The sequence below is a fragment of the Anomalospiza imberbis genome, chromosome 1 (genome assembly GCF_031753505.1).
Source record: "Anomalospiza imberbis isolate Cuckoo-Finch-1a 21T00152 chromosome 1, ASM3175350v1, whole genome shotgun sequence".
Taxonomy (NCBI): domain Eukaryota; kingdom Metazoa; phylum Chordata; class Aves; order Passeriformes; family Viduidae; genus Anomalospiza; species Anomalospiza imberbis.
In genome coordinates, this window is record NC_089681.1 from 11,381,362 (window position 1) to 11,405,941 (window position 24,580).

The following is a 24,580-nucleotide window of genomic DNA, read 5'->3' on the forward strand; positions in this document are numbered from 1 at the left end:
CCTGGGGACATCCCAAGCCCTTTCCACGTCACAAGAGGCAGGATCCATCCCCTGTCCCCACTGTCCCTGGGGATTCAATCCCAGGCAGAGTTGAGGGAGTTCAGGCTAAGGCCTGATGGAATGCATATATAGACCATAGAGGAGCTGATAGTCTCTGAGGCCAAACCCCATTTTTTCAGATTAAACCAGACACACTGAGCTGCATTCCTCTTGAGACACCACAAGAACTGAGGACAAACATTATGAAACCAAGTTTATTAAAACTTTCTACAAGTCAGACTTTATCATCCAGGTTTCCACAGACATATACATATGTACAAATTGGACATAGTGTTTTTAGCTTTTCTGGCAGAATTTCCTACCAATATATACAAATGTACTGTTTTTCATAGAAGGTTTAAACTGTATCACAGATACAAATGTCAAGCAATCATGAGAGGTTTAGTGCAACGGAGAGCTGGGGCGCTCTGCTCTTAATGCTCATGATTCTGTCAAGTTAGTATTGCCAACAATAATTCACATTAAACTGCTCTTCGACACCTCTTATTAGGACAAAGTACAACAAAACAAGAAAACAAAACCCCAAACAGTAAGGTATGTACAAAGTACACAGTCCATGAGGTATACATGGTATTCTTGCAACATGTGGTGGGACTGCAGCTTGCCAGGGTTAACCCTTAAAATGACTTCACTTGAAGTGGGTGGTGTTGGGAACGTGCATCACCCACCTCATGGCCATTTCAGAAGCCGCACTCTTGCCTAAGGTGAATGGACATCTCTGCATAAACCACTGGACACATGTGAAACGAAGCAGAAATTTTAGGCATGACTAAGCTTTACTTACCCCCAACCCAGGAAGCTAATGATTCTGATATATTCATTATTCACACATATTGGAAAGACTATGAATAATCATGCAAAATAAAAACAAAACAAAAATTTTAAAATTAAAAAAAAAAAGGGGAAAAAAAAAGCAGGGCAGGCTGGAGGCAAACAGCATACCTGAATAATCAACTAAGGGTGTACAGAGATTTAACTCTTAAGACTAACTTTTTGGGAGGTGGAGGACAAAAGAGGAGGTGATGTATTATTTTTAAGAGTCGAGCCGGTTGAAAAACATGGCCATGCTTACAGGTACTGTACAAGACACCCCTTATCCTTTCCCAGGGGAAGGTGCCCCAGCCGATAGTGTTACGGTTTGGTAAACGGATACATTTTGGCACTCAGAGCTAACGAGACCTGCTACTTGACAAGCTCACTGAGGGCATAAAGTTATATAGGCTACACTGTGGTAACATGAGGCTTTAAGTCTATTTAAAATGCTTTCCTGGACAGCGAATTGAATCAGAACGGATCCAGCTGGGAGATCCACTGGCTTCTGCTTCAGAAAGAGCCACAGCAGTGATTTGTCTCATGGATGGATCTAGGAGCTTCACGCCTCTGAAAGCAGGATCAGCTGGAGGAGTAGCAGAGCTGACCGTGGTGGGCAAAGACCTCCTTTCCTCATTAATGTGTGCTTACAGTCAGAGAGCTGCTTTGTGAGCTGGCTGCTGGGGCACATCGAGTCGATTCCCCTTTTAATCATATCTGTCAGATTTGTTCAGGTAGAGGTGTGCCATGTGCCACTCTGCCCCTACACATCGTGGCCAGGGCTCCACACCTCTGCAGCCACTTCAGGAAAGCAGAAGGAGCTCCCTTTCCATCCCACACCTTGCCAGACATAAGACTTTGCAGTCAAGATGCGACCAGTTACACCAGAGGAGGATGCGGAAGGCAGAAGAGCCAGACAGTTCTCACAAGGCTGCACAGGTCCTCCGGGGCTGGCGGGACCAACCAGCAGAGCAAGAGGATGGAACTCTTACACTTAGGGAGTGGAGACCTCCAGGATGGCATTCACTTAGACAAGGCCACTTTTCTGACCATACTGGCACTTTAAGATGCTGTTGAGTTTGCAGACGTGGAAAAATGAAACCCTACGGAGATGCCGGAGGTAAGAACCTATGAGGTTTTTGATATTACGGGGTTAGCAGAAGAAGGAGCTAATATCATCACAGTCTCCATGATATTCTGGGACAATCTGATCTGAAGTCCCCGTCTCCTGGTCTGTATATCCAGTCTCCAAGACTGCCTCGAACCAAGGGTGAAGCAAGATCTCTGGAGCAGTGAGTCTTTCAGAAGGCTCCCGCCGCAGGAGGCTGCGGATAAGGCAGCGGGCTTTGGGGGAGACGTGGTCAGGAATACAGAACTGTCCACGCCGGATTTTGGAAAACAGAGTGCTAGGGTCCGAGTCATGGAAGGGATAGCGTCCCACCAGCAGGGTATAGAGCATCACTCCCAAACTCCACACATCAGCCGATTTTCCAGAGTAAGTCCCCGTTGTGTTTAGGATCTCAGGACTGACGTACGCCGGGCAGCCGTGCTTGTCTGAGAGCGCATCGTCTTCGCCTTTGATGATGTGTGTGTCTTCCAGGCTCTCTAGACGCAGCTGAGTCCTAGGGAGGGCAGCCACAGGTGAGAAATAGCAACATGCAGTCGTGAGCAAGCACAGCAAGCCCCTGCCATGGCCCCATTCTCTCTTGCACTGGCACTGAGAAAGGAAACACCTCAACTTGCAGCAGAGAAGTTGCCCAGACTCCTGGGAATGTGTAATGGAAGTGCTGCTGTGTGCACCAGGCCGGCATTCAGTGACGCTCATGTTTTTTTATTAACTGGAGATTTAAACAACACAGAGGACTCTTGAGGAACACCAAGTCACCACTACCCACGCAGGTTGCAGTGCCACTGCAGGGGGTTAATTGGTGACATGGCACTTTACAGCCACTGTGTGCCGTTCAGGCTTTGAGCAAACAGCATCCAGCTGTGCGACTCCACAAACCACAAAGCCCAGCTCCCCTCTGCACTGGTGAGGATCATTGCCTTTCCTAAGATTTTTTTTTTTCCATTTTAGTTTCTAATTTATTCTTTTTGCCTTTTGGAGCATATCACCACACCCACCATCTCCAGCTAGAGATGGGTCCACCCCAACCTCCTGTTTTGGAGGGTAAGGGGAGCTCCCGTTGGCAGGGAAGCCATCAGCCAGCCCTGGAAGGGCTCTGCGCTGCCTGGCAGCCTGCTGGGGTGTAGATATGTTGGCTTCAGCCTGTCCTCAGCCTGACCTCGGCAAATACCCATTGGTTCTGCAAACGGAAAATATGACTCAACGAGAACCGAGAACCGTGGGCCCGGGATTGGCTGCGGGAGCCCTGAAACTGCACCTGTGTGAGAGCCCGCGTCGCCTGCCATTGCTTAACCCTCTTCTTGCCAAATGTGATGCACATGACATCGCCTGTGCAACACGTTATTTCCAAATGAGCGAGACTGTGTGCAACGTAACATTTCAACAAATGTTTCATCTTCTTTTGGGAGGGAAAAGCTGCAATAGTTTCCTTCAAAGGAATAGCTTTCTTTACGTGTCAACATATGGTTGTTTCAGAGGGGCAGTGCTGGTTAATTTTCTTATCACATTCATAAAAGATATCCTGAAGAATCATTAGCCCAGTTTAACAAAACAAACAAAATCCCTTTTCTTTTGCATCAGTAATATCACCTTAGATTTTTATGATATTAAGCACAACTCCATTACAGCTTTTACTTAGTTTTTTAACATTCCTTGGGATAAGCAACTAGTCAAGAGTCAGTTTTGCTGTATTTCTGACTCTGCTACGTGTGATGAAGCACTGCAAGAGCACAGCAAACACTTCAGGGGAATACTGAATTATTTCCCTAATCTAAATTTAACAACTAGATTCTATGATCTCCTCTATGAACCTAGGCTTTAGGCTAAGTTTTACTAAAGTGACTTTCGTTGATGCAGAATTCCCAAAGCATTATTTAACCATATCCCACCTTCCCTCCTGTGTGTGCCCACAATCCACAGGCACAGGGGGCATGGGAAGCACAGCAGCGGAAGTGGGATAAAAGCCTTAAAGGGTTCAGCAGCATCACTTTCATCAGCAGAGTGGTTCAGCAAGGAGACCCTTCCCAAGTGCTGGGGCTCCACCGTGGGTCACAAGGCAACTCTCCTGAGGAGAGACCAGAGCTCCAGCTCCTCACAGCTCCTGCTCCCGCAGCCGAGCTGCTTCCTCCTCCCGGCACAACACCTCAGCCTCCCCCCTCTCCCTCTCTGCCTTTTATTCATTTGACACTGAATGAGTGGCACACATGACATCTTCTGGCGCTAACGAGCATCTGAACTATCATCCCTTTGTCTGCCAGCGGGTTTCAGTGAACTTCTGCTGAATGAGAGGAAGCTCCCGGCGAGCTTCCTCCCTTTCATCAGTCAAGATCTAACTAAGAGGGAGTGCGCACCGGTTAGATCCGTGACCTACTACACACACGTGATGAGGACCTACTCGGATTGCTCGCAGGTGATGCCCGGCTGACGGGGCTGTTTCCACTCCCTGGGACGCTTTTTGTGTCTCTGGATGTGGCATTCCTCCCTCCCCACTCACCCCAGGGCTGGCTGCTGACAGCCACTTACCTTTCTTCATTAGAGAAGACAAATTTCCTGAGCTTGAGGTCACCAAGTACGATGGCTGACTGGTGGCAGTGAGCTACAGCAGAGACAATCTGCTTGAACAGCCGGGCAGCCTCCTCTTCCCTCAACCTCTTGCAGCTCCTCACATAGGAGTGCATGTCCCCAAAGTCCTTTTCAAAGAACACATAGGCCTTGGTGTCCCCGAGAATGACTTCGACAACGCCGGTGATGTTTCTGTGTGACGGCAGCTGAATGTAAGGTCGGATCTTGTCCTGGTAGTGTTTGAGGGGGAACACCTATACAGAGGAAATTAAACCCAAATTCATTCTCAAGGGCGTTGAAAGCTGCAGCTCGCGTAGCAACTCTCCCCAAACAATGACGAGGGAGCTGGAGGGGAGCCAGGGCTCGGCAAGACCGGCAGAAGCGGCTACCGAGACCCTTCCTGTTCGTTGTAAATTGGAAGGCTTGGTTGTGGGGGGGGGGGGGGAAACTAAAACAAACCACCATTCCCACAGCCTTTGTGGGGGAAGACGCTCCGAGGTAAATCGGGAGTCCCGGCTCACTCGCAGGGCGTGCAAACGCCGCCGGGGGTTGGCCGGGCGTTCCCAGCCGGGGAGCAGCGGGAGGATGTTCGGCAGGGCTGTCCCCGGGCCGGGACTCGGGCGCGCCCGCAGGACCCGCTCCCCACCCGCGCAGCTCCCGCTCACCTTGCAGCGCAGCTCCCGGCCCGAGCTGACGCTCAGCGCCCTGGACACCTGCTCCCGCTCGGCCAGCGGCAGCAGCAGGTAGGAAGCGATCAGGCTGGGACCCGCCGCGCCGCCGCCGCCGGCAGGAGAAGCGGGGGCACACGGCGACCCGGGAGCGCTCAGGCAGTCCGGGGGGCCGCATTCGGCGAGCCGAGGGCACTTGGCAGCCGGCGCTTCCTCGGCGGGGCCGTCGTGCAGGGGCTGGAGGCGCTTGGCCGGGGCGCTGCGGCAGCGGGCGGCCGGCAGCAGGGACGCGGGGCGGCTCATGGGGGGAGCGGAGCGGGCGCGGAGCTACAGGCGGGCGCTGCGCGCTGGGCGCATCCCTTCGCTCTCCCCGCCGAAACCTCGGGCTGTGTCCACCATCTGCTGCCGAGTCCGCGCTAAAGTAGTTAGAGGCTTTTAAAAAAAAAAAAATTAAAAAAAAAAAGGTGATTCTCCTCCTCCTCCCGGCCCTGACGCACGAGAAATGGGAGGAGGGAGGCTGGGACACGCCTGCTCCGCTCCGCCCGCTGCTCTCCGCGCCCCGGCCCCGTTGCGCATCCGGCGGGGTGGCGGGGGACTCGCCGCGGGACTTGTCGGGCCCGGGCGGGGCGGCAGGGACCCCCCTTCGACCTTAAATAATTGTGTCGAGAAAGCGAGGCCGCCTTCCTTTCCAGGATCTTCTCGTCCATACAATTGCAGGTTCCCAGCCCCAGTTCTTACTTTTCACTAATCACTAAATAACCCTCCCTCACCCCAAGGTTTGCATCACAACGCTGTTGTATGAGCATAAGCGTTTAATCATAAGCGTAGACGTAACGTGCACCATCAGAAATACTTGGCACTGGGTGTTTCTCATGTTAAAACTGTATCTGCTGTCCGAAAAAGGAATAGCTCAGAGAGCCAGGCAGCAGCCAGCAGCTGAAGTGACCTGTGAGGAGCAGACTGAGAGGAGCTCCACAAGGCTCAATAGTGTGGCTTTAAAGCAGTAGTAAATAGATTTACAGCCGGGACTGGTAGTAAATGGGGAGAAAAAAAAAAAAAAAAAAAAAAAAAGCAGACAGCTGTAGTTTTGACAAGAATGCTTCAGAAGGAAACTCTCCAGTTTTCTCTTTCTATATATTTCTATATATGTAAATTTTCTGTAATTTAGTGCTGAAGCTTCATATTAACACAGGGACCCTGAGTTTTGTTATTCAGTAGGATCAACTCCTGTTTTGGTTTCCCCAGCGTGGGTCTGTACAAGAGGCAGAGAGGGCCGAGGATGGGCCCCCAGCTCCGAAGCCCGTGATACCACGCGTGCAGGTATTTGCTCAGATTCCTGATAGATAACTGCACAGCAAACCCATGCATGCCTTCAGCTACTTCTAGTGTATTTTAAGAAACACATGAAACTCTTGTGCGGGATGACTCACAGCATAGCAGTCCCATTAATGCATTTAAACATAAAATGCATATGCCATAAAGGGATATCCCAGGGCCTGCATTTCTTTCTTTCTTTTTTTTTTCCCCAGAAATAAAATTCCGTTAATGCCTGCAGATTGTTTCTGAGTGATTCACCACAACTCTCAAAGCACGCTATTTTATTTGGTTCCTCTTATAGGTAAAACACACGCAAGTATCTATCAGACCTTTTGTTTTACTTTTCCCTTCCTGGAAGTTTAATGATTGGAATGCTGCTGCTGGATGAATTTAACTGGTAGGATGCCACATGTGTGGGCTGCTTCCTACATTTGAGACAGCACAAGGTGCGGGGGGGGGGGGATGGGTATCAGTGCCTGTGGGGACAGGGGAAGAGTGCAGACAAAACAGCAATGGACCTGCATAAAGGTCTCATGAGCATTCGTAGTGTGTACCAGTGTCCCCTGTAGCTCTCTCAGAGCTGAGATGCAGTGTGAGCAGGAATGAAGGTGTCAGTGTCCTCACCCTCCCAAAGATCCCCCTCTCAGCTCCTGTGTCAGATGACTGTCCCTGGTGAGAAGGGCCATACCAAGGATCTACTGCATACACTGTTGGAAGCTGTGTCCTTCATCTGCCCAGCCTCCCATCCATTTAAAACCTCTAGGTCCATCCCATGGGGACACAGTGGCACCTGAGCACAGTGCTTGGTTCAAGCTACTGGCAGCCAAACAGGGGATGGCACCCACTGGTCTTGAGGACGGGAAAAAATCACCTCTTGTCATCCTGGCTCCCCCAAAAACACCTGGCATGTGAGGAGAGCAGAGGTACACACAGCATTGTACCTCCCAGTCCTGCCACATTCTCCTGGTGCCTGGGCAGCCTTTTCTCGCAGGGATTTCAGCAATTTCATGCTCTGTATGTGTGTCCCTGCTAACTGGAGCCCTAAAACTGGGTGTGCAGACTCCAAAGGCCAGGAAAACATAACCCCTGGGGCATTCATCCCAGAAGCACTGATGGGTGCCCTCTTCTACTTGACTGTATAGACTAAACTACAGTTGACTGTCTACATGTGACTGAGACAAACCAAAGCTTAAATCTCCCAGGTCTTTGCAAAATGGGCAAAGTTCTTGACAGAAGGAAACCTTTGTTGCTTCTTTAAAATGCCTGGCATGCTGTCAGGTACTCAAAGCCTTAATGCCATAGCTAAACACATAGTAGCAATTATTACTCTAGTTAGTCTAATGTTTTGGGTACAGAACATAGGAAAAGGTCCACATCCAGACTCCCCTCCATCCCCACCAATCCCACCAATTCATTTCAAGATGCAGAGCAGAGAAGTGATTCCCACTTTGGCTTTTCTGGTTTTTCTAATTTTGGCCAATCCCCAAAATGCAAAATGCAAAAAAAAAAAAAAAAAAAAAAAAAAAAAAAAAAAAAAAAAAAAAAAAAAAAAAAGGGATGCCAAGAATGTTGTCTGATGACCTGCATGGGATGCTCTTTCTCAAAGGGCTGAAATTTGTCCTCCTTGCCCATCTCTGCCAGTGCTTGCATGCAGCCCTGGTGTGGTTAGGAACCAGTGCTGAGAACAGGAGGAATTCCAGGAAGAGGTTTGTGAAAAATTGTTGCAACATTTCAGTATTACAAGATTTTTGCAGAAAATGGAGCTACCACACTTGACATAGCAGCCTTGTGTTTGTTGCCATCACACTACTGGCTTTTAAGCATGCAGGCTTATCTCCTGCATTAGTGTCCTCCTGAAATCAAAAGCTGTCTTTTGGGTTTTTTTCCTTCTATTCCCTGCACAAGCCTTCATCATTCCATCTCCTCCTTCCCCAAAAAAGACTTTTCAGACTCTACTTGCTTAGCATGTGTGATGAATACTGTCATGGTAATTCTCAGTTGTGCCTATGGTGAATTTGAGCCTGAATGGCTTTACAGCCCTTCAAAATGAACCAGAGCAATGTTACACATCTCCAGTGGACAGCACTGAAAATCATTGTGGAGCACAGATCAGTGCACAATTACAGACCTAATGCTGGGATAGAACATTGACTCTGTGGATGAGTCCTGCTATCCAAGTGCCAGAAAAAATAAACTGCTGTGAGCCAGCAGAATACAAGGAACCATCACTCAGCCCTGGTGTTCCAAAGGGACTTGGTACCTGTGAGGTGGGCAGGGATGACCTTTGGAAGTACAGTTCAGTAGTCTTCATGCTTGGCAAAGGACAACAGTGTGCAACACGCACCTTCCCAATACTACCAAAGTCTGAGGAGCTCTCAGTCAAAGGACATTGCAAAATCATTACAAAAAGTAGATCCTGCCTTGGAAAAGGCCAGTCAAAGCAAGCAGGACTGCTTGCTGTCTCCTCATGTCCTGGAGTCCCAGCTGCTAGTCAAGGATCTGAGACTGCAGCAGAAAAAAGAGCCTGTGGGATGTGTATCACAGAATGGGCACATCCTAGCAGAGGGAAGGGTCTTGCCCAGCACAGATTTGCCAGAACTGTGGCAAGGTGAATATTGATTTTCATATATTTTTTCTCTTTTTTGAAACAGACAAGCAGCTTAGTGCATCTGTGAGATGAAGACTGAAGAATCCAGAATTCCTGGTGCTCAGGCATTGATCCTCCCATTCCTGTTATTTTATTTAAGGGAATGTTTGTTATGTGGTTTTCAAGCATCTACCTGCCATGTCCTCAGCCAGTGCTTACACTCACCTGAGCAGCTCCTTTTCCTTAGATGCTCACAAAATTATCGCTGTTGCTCCAGTTCTCTGACCCTTTATAACTAGAGCAGCCAGAGGCAATGAGAATTGTGTAACCATCTCCCCACTTCCCAAGTGCTTGGGACAGGTCTGGTAACTTTGATAGTATGTCCCATGGGACACACAGAATAAATCTATTAGATTAGGGCACTTATAAATAAATTGGCTGCTTGCTACAGAAAAAAAATTAAAAGGTCTTTATTTCAGTTACCGGATGAGAGAGGCAAGGCACACAAATATTTTGGCTAATGTTAAACTATTGGTAAAGGATGAAAAATTAATACCTTTATTTTAAAAGTTATCTCAAGCCATGTAATGAAAATTAAACTACTGCTAGATTGAAAGCCAATTATTTTAAAACAGCATGTCATCTATAATCTAATGGTGTACAGAATTACCCTGCACAGATGGGGCTCAAAGAGTAGTCATATGGCCAGGTGATAAAGAAGTAAAAGTAAAGTTTTTTATAGCAGAACAGCATCTGTGATAACCCACAGCCATCCTCAGACACTGTGGAACTTGGCAGCAGATTCACTGCTCAGATATAAAACACATGACGAGCATGTAGTGACATCAAAAGGAGTGCAATGTAATGGTGTTCAGATGTCTCCCCTCAAGCCCACACAAAAGCTGCTCTGAGGGCTGCTGTAGCCCAGAATTCTCAATGATTCCCTTTTGATAAGCCTGTTGTTATCAAATCCAAGGAGTCTTATGAGCAACACCTCCTGACTTTGTTCCTTTGCTAACTGAAGAGCATGAAGGCTTCTTCTGTTGCCTGAAAGATGTGTGAAGGTTCAGGTTTTAGACCTCAAATCCTGTTTTTACTTCAGAAGTTGATTGCACAAGCGGACAGTGAATGAGTGTCTCCGTTTCCCTTGCGGTCAGAGAAGATCCTATTCATACTGAGTTTACAAGCAAACACTTCCTTTGGTAAGCTTCCCATGCAATTCAATTCATGTGCATGCTTTCAGGCTCTGTCTTTGGGTCTGGACTAACATCAGAACAAGCAAGAGAGGCAGGCTCTCTTCTCAGCCCACCACAGCCTTTTCTGCAGTGCTTTGAAATGATGAAACACACTGTGTTTTCTGCACACTGCTGCAGTCCTGTCAAGTCACTGTGATTATTCATGCATCAAGAGGCTAAGTACATACATGGGTATCTACTGGATGATGCACACCCATTCCAGAGTTTTACTTGCTTAACAATCAAACTAATGTTTTTACTCTTTACATTTACTGGCTGGGAGCCTAGAATCTGCTGGCACTTACACACAGGATTCTCCTCTGAGCATTCTGTGACCCCGTCAGGTGTTTGAAATATTATGTATTAACAATAAGTACTTTATGACCAGCAAATAAATTATTATTTATGGAAGACTTGGAATTTGTTGTCAGTACTAGACTGTAGTGAAGAGCCATCAGCGTAAGGCTGTGGCTGTAGCAACAGAAAGGAAGATCTGTCCTTGGGACATTCTTACATCTTCCATTCCAAGAAGCCCTTTTCTAAGTGTATCTTCTTCACTGTATAATAAAGCACTATCCATTAGGCAAATGTTTACTTAATGGACACAGCAGGATCCATACATGAAGATTTTTAGGGTAGGTGAAGATTAAGATTCACTTGAAATGGCAGTGAAAATTAATAAAGTTGCACAGCGAATTCTAAGCTAGTTCTGGCCATAATACTAGAGCTATTCTTGAGAAAAATGTCATAAGGTACTTGTGACCACAGGCAGGTAAGACCTTTGTCATCAGCCACTCATGAGGAAACATGAGTATCCAAGAGGACATTGTCTAAAATAAGGCAGTGTGTTGGCCTTGGCTGTTGAGTCATCAGTATCACTTCCTGCAGCCCCTGCTTTTGCTCCGGGTATTTCTCAAGGGAGAACTGACTTAGTCTTTTTGATTCTTCTAGAATGAATAAGATCAGGGCTACAGAGCTGTCATGATGAATATGTCCTTGATTCAGAGAAATGCACACTCCTTTTAGCACAAGTGTGCTAAATCTTCCATGAGATGCCTGCCTGATTAGTTCTAATCTTTATTCGTCATGGCTTCACTGATTTGAAAACTTCAGACTCTCTAGTTGTAAAATGGAGAATTCACAGGAAGAATCTGTTCAAGTGAGAGAGCAAGCTTAAGTGAGCAAGTGTTAATGGCATGTGCCTCAGGGTACCACTGAAAGCTGTTGTATGTGGATCTCTCTTGCCTTTAATTCACTATTTGCCTAGACATTTCTTTAAACCCTCAAAATACTATGTGGAACTTCTCTAGCAGAGACAGATTCTCACCAGTTTTCAGCAACAGATCCTTCTTAGCTAGACTTAGGTTTGCTGCATTTGTAAAGCACACCTTACGGAAAAAGAAAGAAAAAACAATTACCTGACCTCTGAATTTCTTTTTAAAAATATCATTGCAAAATTTCTGACGTCAGACAATGAGACACAAATTACCCTGTGAACTGTTAACATATGCCTGTTTACATATGATATCTTATAGCCAAAGCAGATTAAGATTTGAAGGTTTAACTGCTGTTGAGTTTCCACTTCTGTGAATCATACAGATCATACAGCTTATTCATCATGGGCACTTATTTTTATTCTTTAACTCTTTCAAGCTACTTCTTCCCAGAGCAGAGTTTAGGGGCAACGTGGGACATGTGGGAACACAGAGATCACAACTGCAGAAGAAACCCTGAGCCTTGCAAATGAAAGAGCAAAGAGCTGCCATTAACAGCAGCCACCCCAGTGAATCAGTAGTGGTTTGTATCTTGTACCAGGTGAGCTGACAGGCACAGAAGCCTTCCCCAGTTGCCACAGTTAGTCTGTCCTTCCACCTAGTTAAAAGCCAGCTGCAATGGATGCTGATGGCCAACCCTGGAATCTTTCAATTTAAGGAGGAAAATTACTTGTAAGAACCAACAGGAGAGAAGCAGCCATGACAAAATCAACAGGATGGCTCAAGTTTCAGGTTCAAAGAAAAAAAAAATACCGTTAATCATACTAGGATTCCTTGGATGCTATGTTATAGTTTAAATTCAGAAATGCCAAACATTTTGGTGAGAACTTAATTGATTTCAGTAAACACAGGCAGTTTATTCTACCACTTGAATGTGTGTGGTGCATCACTGATTCTAATGGGACTCAAGTACTCTCACCAGCAATGCTGACACAAGTGAAAGAGCATCTGTCTTTTTCTGGATAATATGGCCATATTTTAAAAGAGGCATCTCTGCTGATAAAAGAAAGAAACCTACCTCTATTTAAATACGCATGCCTAATCACCTCAGATGTGATTGTTATTAAAGCTAGGCAGGCCAGTGCTGCCAAAAATCAGTCCATTTCTTTCAGGTGAAACCAAGAAGGATTTCAGAACTCAGGCTGCACTTCACTTGCTGTTCAGATTCTCTGATTTGCAAACACTGCCTGGCTTAGGCTAGCAAAGGAGAGAAGGAAGATGATGTAGTCTGAAGCAGAAATATGAGCATCCAAAAATACCTTTTCTCTTGGAGTGGCCATAAGTGACTGTTTGTTCTTTTCATTTAAAGTGTTGCTTCAGATTTGTTTGGTTTTTTTCTCCCAGCTGCATCATCTTAAGCAGGCAGTCCACCTTATTACCTGTGGATTAGCTAACAGAGGCTGAGTGCAGCACTGTGATGGGTCAAGCCTCTTTTTCAAGTAGGACAACAAGGTGTAACCAAGACAGCAATCTCCCCCACAGCATTACTCACTGGAACATGAGGGCAACAAACCATACCAGGAACTGCAGCAATCCAAGGCTATACTGGTAGAAATGCCACAGCTAGCAAACCAAACCTGCTGCCACCAGTTTGTTGGTAGGAATCTGGGTATAATTTACCATTTATAATGTTATGTGTTACAGGAAGACACACTCAAGCAACCCAGACACCTACACAAACTAAATTTGAGGAGCAACACTTGTGGCCATGGAAAATGTATGTACATCTTTGCATTTGAAGACCTGGGAGGCTGGTTATCACTAGGGATTGAATTAGATCCAAGAGGACTATCTTAATGCACCTCTGCCAGAAACTGCAGAGCTTGTTTAACCAATGCAAGTTTCTGTTTCTGACTTTTCTGCTTAGAAATGGTTTGAGAATAAATTTAACCACAAACTTAAAGAGGAAACAAAAAGGACATTCCTTCCCTCTCCATGTTTTTATTTTTTAAATGCTATTGTTAACATACTCCCCTGTGGTATTTAAGTGAAAAACGGTGACCCACCCTAAAAACTACAGGTTTGAGCCCCGAGGTATCTTAAAAGGGACCTGATTTTACACATAAAAATACAAACAAGTACATACTGCTCAACCACCCCCCAGACCTTTTCAGCTATTTCAGCTGGGCTTCCGTGGCAGAAGCACCCACGCTCACGGCTGAGTTGGGAAAGGATGGACCTTGGGGGTTAGACCACATAATGGAAATCAGCTAGCCAATTCCCATGAAGTGTTTTGAACACAAAAGCCCAGTGCAAGTAATAATGGTTCAGTTCTCTTTTTCAGCTATGAAATCAGCTTGCAGATTAATATTCTTCAATTACAAAATAACAATTTTCAGCTTGAAGTGGTTTCTGCTCTTAAGTGCAATTGGGGTTAATAATGGTCTATGAAAGGAGAGGTGTTAGCAAACAGTAACCCAGAGTGAAAACCTTAGCATATGGGTACCTCAGCTACATTTTACATTAAATGTCAGATTGTAAATTCAGAAAAATTACATAGGAAAATACCATCTAGCCCACTAAGGATCCCAAAGCTCAAAGAAACCTGTATTTTCTGCTTACATATGCCAAGAGATAATTGTCATCTGACTGCCAAGGCAGCTCCTTTAGCTGTGGCTATTTCTAACTCATGTATATATATGCCTTATCTGTCTGATGTGTTCAGATCAATTTAGGCAATAAATAGTGTCACAAAGTTAAAGTTCTTTTCTGGATCTGTGCCCCAAAGCATAGATATCTGAAGCTTATATAAAAAGATTAACTGTTTTTCAACCCAAGGCATATGGTTACAATATATTTGTACTATCTAAAATTTAGTTATTGTAATACCTCTGTAAATAATTGTAGTCTTCTAGTCTACAATATTAAGGTAAAGCCTTCTGGGACTCCCAAATGAAAAAAGCCTGAATTAAATGCTTCTGAATTTCAAAAGAAAAGCCTAAGTCAGGGCAGAGAGTTCAAAATTATAAAAACAAGGCCAAATTCTCAAAGCTGAATGGTTGTTCTCTCTGGCCACAAACAAGGTATAAGTGTGCAACACTTTCTGAAAATTCATCTCCAAGGTTTTTGTTAAAACATGGACATGGTTCCAAGCACTGAAAATCCTTGGTCACAGTGCCCTGCTCCAACCATTCCCAGTAGTTACAGAGACAGTAACAGAGCAAAGCACTCATTATTACATGCAGGCAGGATCTGCATCTCTAATACGCTCAAGAAACTAGCACATTGAAAGGGAAGTTTAAATGCTGCAAAACATGCTTTATTTACCAATACCAATAATATTTGGTAAATACCAAATTTATTTACCAAATTGCAAGCTTCTAGAAATTCAAGAAGGTAGAAAAAACACAAACAAGTTTAACTGGAATTCTTTATATTCCTGAGTTCAAAAAATGCTTTCAGTTACAGCGGAGACCTTCAACTTTGGCTATAAATGAAATATTTAACAATGATTTACCTATAAATGAAACACTTAACAAATAACAATCAGTTATACAATCTATTTAGAATCAGCAACTTATCTCACAAGACCTCTAATAACAAATTTTCTTTGTGGCAGTAGCATATCCAGCTCACGTGTCCAGTGTTGACCAGCTTTGTTTTTTCTGACTGTCAATCACTCTTTTAAGTATTTCATCTCGTACAAGATCTGATCCTTTTACATCAACATGACTACAGCCCATTTTAGGGCATCTGTTGAAAAGAAAAGAGAGACTCCATTAAATTGGAAGAATTGCATTTGTCAGATATAGGCTTTTACATAACATCTGCTGGCTTTTTTTTTTTAATCTGGGATTCACTCTTTTTCTCAGTTCCTTGTTACCTCTTGTCCTCTTCATCTGCTCTACGCGGGAAAAAATAAACCTATCTCAATAGGTGAAAATCATCAGCTGAAAGAAGGAAAGAAGGTGCACAGTGAGAGATGGAGCCTTTCACCTGTAGATCACTCTCTTGCTTCAAGCACACAAGCTGCCTTCATCAGCAATGATATCAGCACTGCATGGACACCTTTCTGTGTTGCTTTCTCTCTCTGCAGTCCTCTAAAAACTGCAGGCAGATACTGCTTACCTTACTAAACTGCAGTGGAGAAGTATAATCTTCACTGGCAGATAAGCAGGGAAATTATTTTCTGGGGAAACAAAAGGGAATGAATCTTGCCACGACTGACTGGTGAATCAGTGAACTATCTAGTTGGTGTTGACTTTTTATGAGCTGTGAAAGCTCAGAAAGGAGAAATGGGGCCAAATTAACAGCCTCTAGATGATAATCAAGTACAAAATGTCTTACAACTACTTGAAACAGCCAGATAAAGACAGCAGGGTAAAAGATATTCAGGGACCAAAGGTCATTTTCCTTTAGTGGGGGCCCAAACATACACAGGTGGTATCTGTAGTAAGAAGTAGCACTTCTCCTGATTTTTTCCTCTCTTAGAGTAACTTTTGTCTGAGGTACTGAACTTATTTACACTCAGTACTCATAACTTTTACTCCAGATTCGTCCACAGGTTACTGTGTTTGTCATAGATCAGTCATTTAATTGCTCTGTGCCTCAGTTTTCCCATTTATCACCTTAATACAGCAATAGCTTGCCAGATTAATGAATAACAAGTGCTCTGAAAGCTTCCCACATTTCCTGTAAGCATAAAGTCTTAGTATGTCCTTCCAGGCAGTGGAAAATAGTGAGCAAACCAAGAGACGTAAGAGTTGCCTCAAGGAGTGTGTGACAAGTCTGTCAGCACGGGGCTGTGTGTACGTCAGCTGAAGGGCTGGCAGGCAGGCACTGCACTGCCAAGGGCACTGAAGGCATCCTGTGGATTCAAACTGGGAAGTACTTGTGAGGAAACAGTCACTCTGTGTCTGCAGAGTGAGCAACAGCTCCCACTCCAGAGTCAGGATAGCGAGCATCCTGCCCTGCTCTGCCAGGACACCTGCTCCCACAGGAGTATCCCTGGCAGGAGCACAGCCCAGCAGCCACGCCGTGAGACTGGGATACTGAAACAGGGAACCTGCTGCAACAGCTGGCCTGTCTTCCCACCACAGCAGTTTTCAAAGTAACTGCAATTTCATGAGAAAGTTTAAAATTACAGTAGGTTGGTCAGACTGGGCAGAGCAAACTCTGTTGTTTTAATATTTTGAGCTGCATTGGAATATAACTGCAAAAGAAGGTGCATGGAAGAAATTTTGTTTCATTTACTTCAAGGCTTGCTACATAAGCAGTGGGAACTAATCAGCAACTAAATTTTAGGAAACTGAGGTCTCTCTTAGTTGGTCATGGCTATAGAAATCTCTTTACTTCTGTTGTGCAGCTACAAGTAGCTGTAACTTCCCCACGCAATTCCTGAGTATTTCCTTACACATTGTTTTCATTAAAAAGAAAAGCACCTTCACGTGCCTAGTGCTAATGAGGAGGCTGTGACTTGGGCAGGTGCTGAATTTTACTTCTTGCAGCCTTTCCAATCCAAATACATTTCCTAGAGCAAGTGGAGTAAAATTCCACTTACACAGCAAAGCAAATAGCTTTTCCACACATTCTTTTTAGCTTACCGGACTTTCTTCTTTTTCTGCTTTTGAGTCTGGATAATTTCTAGAATGGCATCTTCTTCATAAATATGTCCACAGACTTTGTTCCGCACTGGCCTCTTCATTGTCACCTGTAATCAGTAAGGACTGATTTAAAGAAACTGATAATGCCCAGGAAAATGCTTCTGAGATTTTAAGTGAAACAGCAGGAAGTGTGTTTGCCACTCATACATGGCATTCCAGTCAAATTACGGGATGAGGTCCTGCTTGGTACACTACATTCCTACTTACATGGGTTTTCTTCCCAAGCAGTATTCCTCTTTTCTGAAAATGCTTAAAATTTATACTATTTTGTTGTTAAATATAATGTTGTTTAACAGGTACTGCAGATTTGTAATAAACAAACCAATGAAGAATATTAAATAACTATTTCCCTGTCAGTTACTGTGGCAGTGATACATACCTGTGTAATGGGACAAATAAAGTTCATCTGACTCCGAGTCACAGCTATATCTTCATCAATTTGTTCAATGGTGTCATTACCACAATCTGATTTATAAGAAAGTAGAATGGGAAAAATAGAAAAAAATGTTTCTTATTTAATGTAGATTGCCAATACTTAAAATAAGCTGATAAAATCCAACATTTGCCAAGCACTATCTCACAGTGATATCTAAAATACCACAGCATGTTTTGTACCACTCCATGAACAAGACACTGCAAAAAATACTGTACAAGAATGTCTTTTAGAAAATGTGGATTTTTATATTGTAACCACTTTGTGTGTGTGTGTGTGTGTGTGTGTGTGTGGCTATTTAGAGGCAATGCCAGAAAGAAAGGCTGGGAAGGAGAGCAGGCCGGCCTGAAGATATGCAAAACCTTTGGTATTCACTATTCAAGTTCACCAACACCCAGTTACACAGAGATGAGTCCCCAGAAGCTAACAAAAGATGAGGTGAAGCAGATCTGGCAGTCCTACCCTCAATATCAGTTTGAGTGTCATAAATGGGCTTGCTGTATAAACTGTATATACTGTACACACTTTAAAAGGAATTTGTACTGTTTATCATAATGCATCATTTATAAAGTGATGCTGTTGTATTTTGATAAGACTATAATTAGTGAAAAACAAAAGCCAAAAAGTGTCACGTACAACAGAAAAGTTATTGTAGTAACCTTAAAGAGAAGGGACAGAACAAAATTTCTGACAATTCCCTGAAAATACCTAGTGGCCCAATGCCAGGGAATGAAGGGCAGACAAATGAGAATAAATCCATCTAGAGCTGGAGGAGCTGCAGGTCCCCAGCTTTACCAGAAGAAGAAATCAAGGTATAAGCAACTCTGTGCACCCAGGGGCATACCAACTAGTGTTCCATGCAGAAGTTAGTCAGCCAAAGTCAAAGCTAAGACACGGGAGCAGTTAAGGAAGAGACAAATATGTGCATATTTATTTATTTATTTATTTATTTATATTTATATATATTTAGGGAGAGAGAGAGCTAAGTATAGCCTTAATGAATTGCATACGTGTTGTTTTATCTTCTAGCTCTCCTCTGTTATTGCAAATCTAGGCTTTTAGTTGAATGCATTTGTTTATCTTTGAATCTTATCTGGTAATGACAGCAAACTTAACACCTGCCATAGCTTTCCATTCCTTTGGGGTACTTCTGCAATGCCTTTGCAGAGGCAAAGAAGGGCCCTGGGGTACAGACCTCAAGGTGTCCCAAGCAAAGAGAACATTTTTCTTTCTAGCTGCACAACCTGGACTCCAAGGGAGGAGTGAGAAACACAAGTGAACACAGAGAGTTTAGAATTCATGATGTGCCTTCTACAGTGTCTCAGCCGGGGTTCCCTGTGCTGCTGTTGCACGCTATCAGACAATCTTTGCCTCCCTGGAATTCAGTCTTCCACATCTATTAAGGACCAGTGTTTCCTAACTTATGGTCAGTCCTGCATGCCTGTGTGATACCATCACCTTCCGGATGATACCAGCAGACATCACCCATGGAGCAACCCAAACCTCTCACACCCAGCTTAGGCTGAGCTCGCTGCCCTGTGAGCCAGCACAGCTCCGGCTGGGGGACTCTTGGCATTGATTGGCAGTGAAGCCATCACTTCACCACAGCACCTCTTGGTATGCTAGGCCTATTTCCAGACCTTCCTCCTTAACAGAGCTTGCCTTTCTTTCCATTTCAATATTCCAAGCATTTAGGAATCTTTCTGACCCAGGTGCTCTAACCCCAGGTATTGGGGTTGCAACTAGATGACCTTTAAGGTCCCTTCCAACCCAAACCATCTTATGATTCTACTCCTGTGAATACCACGGGAATACTCAGGCATTCAACCAGGATATTTCTGTGTCTGCTACTAAGGTCTCATGCAATAAACAGGGTGTGGATTCTGGGGGAAAAGGAGCCCAAATGTCCAATGTCAATCATAGTTTCAAGGCTTTAATCTCCAAGAATATTAAAATACCTTCATCAGATAGTGACCACCTATCAAAGGTAAACACTTGTAAATCAGAAGGAAAAAGTAGGCACAATTTAACTATAAATACCAATGCAATGGTATGGACACCAGAAATGCACTTGTGTTAGTCACCAGTTTTCTGAAAAAAACTCTGTGACGTATTATTCTTAAATTCCTCATATATATGATTTAGTCTATCATAAGGACATAGTATTTGAAGAAAGTACAACTTTTGCATGGAAAAAGTTTGTTTTTTTTTTTTTTAATTAAGCTTTTGAAATACCAAGCTGTGGGTGAAATCCCACTAAGACAGCAAGGTTAAGCAATATTGGAGTTATTGGCAGGTGGCAGCTTTGGCATGGACTGTTTTACTTCAATATCATAATGATTTTTTTTAATACAAGCAATGCCAACAAAGAACAAGAGAATCAGATTGTCCTTAAATTAATGTATCTGCAAATTTTGACATACCGCAGCTCTAATATTTCCTGTGGAAAATATCACATTTTTTTATATTGTACTTTGTTTCAACCCATGAACTTGGCATGTAATTCCAATGTACCAGGGCATCACATCAGTCAGTGGCATTAAAAATCATCAGTAATAGCAAGATCTAGGACAGGGAATTGTTTACAAAAGATGATTTTAAAAAAAATCAATAAGTAGGTGCCAAGGAAGGTGGGTAACTTTTTAAAATATGGGGCTTGTACCTGTGACTTTACTTCTAAAACCCAAGACTATAAGATTGGCATGCAAGTAGCTTTTTCTGGAAGAGCATTCACCTTTGGAGCACCTCCTGACTTTGCTGAAGAGTCACCACTTCCCTCATCACTTCTGTGTATGCTCACTTAGATACACACACAAGAGTTTAGGAGACTGTAGTGAAGCATCCAAGTTCAAAAATAAGAGCTCAAGTTTGGGTACTGGTGCTTGAGCCTCCCCTGAAGGCCTCAGGTCTCTAAATTATGTGAGCTAAATCCCAGGCTGGGGTAACTTCTTCCCATACTGGCTTTGGAGGTGATTCAGATGCCTCACGTTTAATGGTTGAAATTTCATTACTTGAAACCTAATCCTTGTAGGTGGTGTATATTAATTTTCTTGGATTCAAACTGTCCTCTTGCTGCAATCTTATCTTAAACACTTCAGGTTGCACTTCATTTGCAAAAATTTTGTATACAGCCTATCAGAGTGGGGCCCTGGCTTCAAGAGGTGATCACAGCCCAAATGAATTATTATTTATAATACTTCCTTTTCATAAGCAGCTAATATTTTTAAAAACAAATATGCAAGACTGGGATGATGCAAGTAATACCTCAAGCATGTCAATAGCAAATTATCATAAATCAGATAAACCACCCACAGATTTGTTGTTATTGCTTGATGTTCTACATTACAGAAGAAGAGAGGAAAATCACTTTTTTTCAGTGACAGTAAATTCTGCAGACATTACACAAGACACACACACATCCTAAGCAGGTCAGAAAGATGCTCTAAACTGTAGATATATATCTGTAGCCTCATACTGGAAGATGTTTTCATTAAGGTGAAAGGGATTTTTTTTTTACCAAATGAAATGTATGAAAATTTGGAGGATCTAAATTGCAAGTCTGACTATTCTACAGAAAGAAATAAAAACACTGGATCATACATATTTCAGCTAAGTCAGGTTATATTTTTATAAAATTGAGTTTTCCTTGCAAATTAAAACCAGATGCAGAAAACACTAAGTTATTGTTCCCAAAATTCACATGTTGCCTTAAGTAACAGAAGTGCATACATCTATTTTGGTAGTCTGAGAAATCACATATTAAGTGCCTTAGCAGTTTCTAGTTTTCCATTCCAGTCAACTGAAACGTGTTACGAGTATTAGTAACACATTTTCTATCTCACTATCTCAGCAATGATGTTTACAGCTGTTGTAATAAAGCTGCATTCTTATAAATGTATCTATTTTTGGTAACATATCATAATGAATTTTGCAACTGCCAACATTTTTTTTTTTACTTATTCAATTTTAATTAAAAGCTGGTATTAATTTATATCTCTATCACTTTCATCTCTTGATAATATTGTGACTAACATGCCTTTGCTCAGCTTTTACATACTCTGCTGAAAGATACTCAGAACTTTTAAGCCAACTTTTAAAAATAGGAAAACCATAGTGCAGAGACATTAACTGCTGGATTGTGAATTTTACTAAGCATAGATAATATACATGTTAAAAAACATGAGAGGAAAAATCCTCTCCACTGTCATTGTTATTTCTATGACCAAGAGATTTCTGTCTGCTCACTGCTCCCAGTGTCAGCAATGCCCTTTCCCCAATTTCTGTTTCTCTAACCTGGTTCTCAGTGAGTACATGTTGCAATGTAAACTCAATTGATTTCTTTCCTTTTGTCCTGGGCTGTTCTGCCTTCTCACCTGCCACACTCAGACAGTAATCCTGAGAATCAAAGGGTAATGTTAAGCATGTTGGGTTGAGTCTTTGTAAGCCTGAGCCACCAGACAGACAAGGTCTTGGCTCCCAAGAGGGTCTATTGTACTGCTGACTCCATAGAAATAACAGCAACTCATCCAGGCTGGGAAAAATCCTATCTCTGAGAGCTCCAAGAAAAACATGAATGTTATGAGGACAAGTCAGATGCCAAGTGCTCCTGCCAGCAGGGCACAGAAAATAATGAAAGGTGGGGGAGGTGAAGGACTTTGTCACATCCAAGAGTTGTGCTCTAGGAGTCAGAAGGCATCTGGGGTGAGGAAAGGCCAGGGCCAAGTCTGAAGGAAGGACCTGACACTGCTGAAAACACCAGGTAATGCTTGGAAGTGGGTCAGCATGCCCATCACTGCTCTGAACCTGAGTTAGCCTTCAGTCCAGAGAAGCAGACCAAAACAACTGTCCAGGGTCCTTCCCTAGGGATGGATCTGCAGTAAATGCTGTAGGAGTGAAAGAAGAGGGGAAGCAGAGAGTAATACCTTCCTGGCAAACTCTCCCAGTCTCTAGCAATTTGTGGCCAAGGACTTCCTGAGTCAGAGGTAATATCTTCATCCTTAATAAGCCCTGGAGTTTTCCTTCAATGAATTTGTCTAAACTTGGAGAGGGGAATTTTGTCCTGGACCTTTCAGCTTGATTGGAGACAGTTATCTTTGCTAGGAAGGTTAGCAACGGTTTAATTTTCCTTTAAAATTACTGCAGAGGCTGCAGGTTACAGTTTAATTTGATTTTTAAGAGGGAAAATAAGGTGTGCAAGCTACAGCTGCAGTCAAACAGTTCAAAGGCTTTGTGCTTTTTGCCAGAGGCATGCGATAGTTTAATTTGCCAACCAAGCCAAACTAGGCTTTGCATTAAAGTACATTACATTTTGATTACTTGCTGGTGTTGCAATACAAAGTTGATCTAAGGAAGGTGGCCTCTAACATGTTGCTCCAGATTGCAATTGCAAATCTACTTGCTCCTGCCCAGGCCAAGCAACTTGCTGGCAATTTACTGCCAAGTACTTGGTATGTGCCCTGTTTGACAGATACTTGTGTAAAAAGCACATAAAAGGGCATTTGGTCAATCCAAAATAAAATTATAATCCTGTAAATATAAGCCATTCTTATTTTCCTGGAGGGTGAAATACAAATTAGATTAATGTATTAGCAAATTTTTAGTTCCTTTATATAACAGTGAGGAAGGAAAGGGTCATGTCTTGCACTAAACATCAATCCTCTAAAAACTCCTTTAATGCCATCAAATTCACAGCACTTGTATAGTTTACAGTATTTTGTCCCACTAAGCTACAGGTCTTTTAAAATACACTATTCTAAATGGAAATACTGTTCCCATTTTACCCATTCACTACTGAGTAGAGCTGCTTGATACCAGTTTTCCAGAATGGCCTTTAAATGAAGAGAAACTGTGATTTGATGGAAATGTTATTGGACAATTCTTACAGAAATAATGCAAATGAAGGAGATTGAAAGACACTTGCAGCTAGATGCAATTTGCTGTTTAATATATTAATAATAAAATGTGACTACACATTTTTCCTAGGGAAAGAAAAAACAACAAGAACTTCAGAAAACCTTGTGAAACCTCCAACTCACACACTAATCAAAGTGAGAAGAGACCAACTTTGCCTTTAGATTTTGGGAAATTCAGACTGTTCCCACTGAAATTCAGTGGGAACTGTTTCTGTAGAACAGAAAGGATATCTTTGATTATAAACCACACAACTCAAACAATTTGGTAAGCAAACAGAGGCAGCTTTCTTGCTCCTTCTGTTATTGCAAAAAAACATGAGAAATCCACACTTCAAAGTCCTCAGACGACATTTTGAACTGCACTTTCCTCATTGCTGCTGCTTGGACTCGATCTGAAGCAGCTTCTGGGGGAGAGGAAGATTACCTAAAAGATGCCATGAAGGCTCACCAGTAAGCTCAGAGGAGCTACTGTTTCTGGAAAACCTAAGGTGGTCGTATTTTTTCCATCTTAACTACCATCACCCACGATGACATGTAAACTTAAGAAGCAGGTTAAGTACCAGAGACTCGCTGAAAACAAACCAAACTGATAAACAGACTGTTTAAATGACCAGGAAACTCTAGGTCTACATGAATGCATGCCAGGCATGTGACAATGGAGCACAAGTATTAAGGATGCCACAGTATGAGCGAAACATGAAAACTGGAATATCTTATGAGGAAAAAATATATCAGACGCAAGCTACTAAATTGTAAGTATATATAAATAACATTTTTATTACTTGGGCTTTCTCGTGCTCTTCAGAAGAAAAAAGGCTGAGCAATCACTGCTTCATGCAGTATAATGTATAAAGGCAATTGCCATGCTTAGAGAGCATAATTTCATGTATCAGAGATGAGAAGAATATCACACACATTTTAAAAATGAAGAAATTCACTCCAGGCACATGAAAGAAAAAGTTGCAAAAGATGCAACCAGGAAAAAAAAAAAAG

The 24,580-nt window shown here is 43.1% G+C and overlaps 2 protein-coding genes and 1 long non-coding RNA gene across 3 annotated transcripts in view; 1 reads left to right on the forward strand and 2 right to left on the reverse strand.

The window, feature by feature from the left end:
• Positions 1–240: 240 nt before the first annotated feature.
• TRIB1 (tribbles pseudokinase 1) lies at positions 241–5,672 on the reverse strand. Its single transcript, XM_068181274.1, has 3 exons — positions 5,224–5,672; positions 4,520–4,812; positions 241–2,492 (listed from the first exon to the last, which is right to left on the reverse strand). Exons 1-3 carry the CDS (start codon positions 5,527–5,529, stop codon positions 2,024–2,026), a joined length of 1,068 nt encoding a protein of 355 aa, XP_068037375.1. The 5' UTR covers positions 5,530–5,672; the 3' UTR covers positions 241–2,023.
• A 174-nt stretch (positions 5,673–5,846) lies between these two features.
• On the forward strand, positions 5,847–11,779 carry LOC137469000 (uncharacterized). Its single transcript, XR_010996302.1, has 2 exons — positions 5,847–6,844; positions 9,195–11,779. It is a non-coding gene; the product is annotated as an uncharacterized lncRNA (long non-coding RNA).
• A 3,216-nt stretch (positions 11,780–14,995) lies between these two features.
• NSMCE2 (NSE2 (MMS21) homolog, SMC5-SMC6 complex SUMO ligase) overlaps positions 14,996–24,580 on the reverse strand; it is a 126,236-nt gene continuing 116,651 nt past the window's right edge. The window contains 3 exon segments of the mRNA XM_068181289.1: positions 14,996–15,332; positions 17,183–17,289; positions 17,622–17,707. Coding sequence (XP_068037390.1) covers positions 15,212–15,332; positions 17,183–17,289; positions 17,622–17,707 — 314 coding nt within the window. The 3' untranslated portion in view covers positions 14,996–15,211.

Excerpts from the sequence above, each read along its gene's own strand:
- TRIB1 (XM_068181274.1), bottom strand. The coding sequence starts at position 5,529 with ATGAGCCGCCCCGCGTCCCTGCTGCCGGCCGCCCGCTGCCGCAGCGCC. Across the intron at positions 4,813-5,223 it reads GCCGGGAGCTGCGCTGCAAG|GTGTTCCCCCTCAAACACTA; the intron begins GTGAGCGGGAGC and ends TCCTCTGTATAG. Across the intron at positions 2,493-4,519 it reads GTCTTCTCTAATGAAGAAAG|GACTCAGCTGCGTCTAGAGA; the intron begins GTAAGTGGCTGT and ends TGCCCTCCCTAG.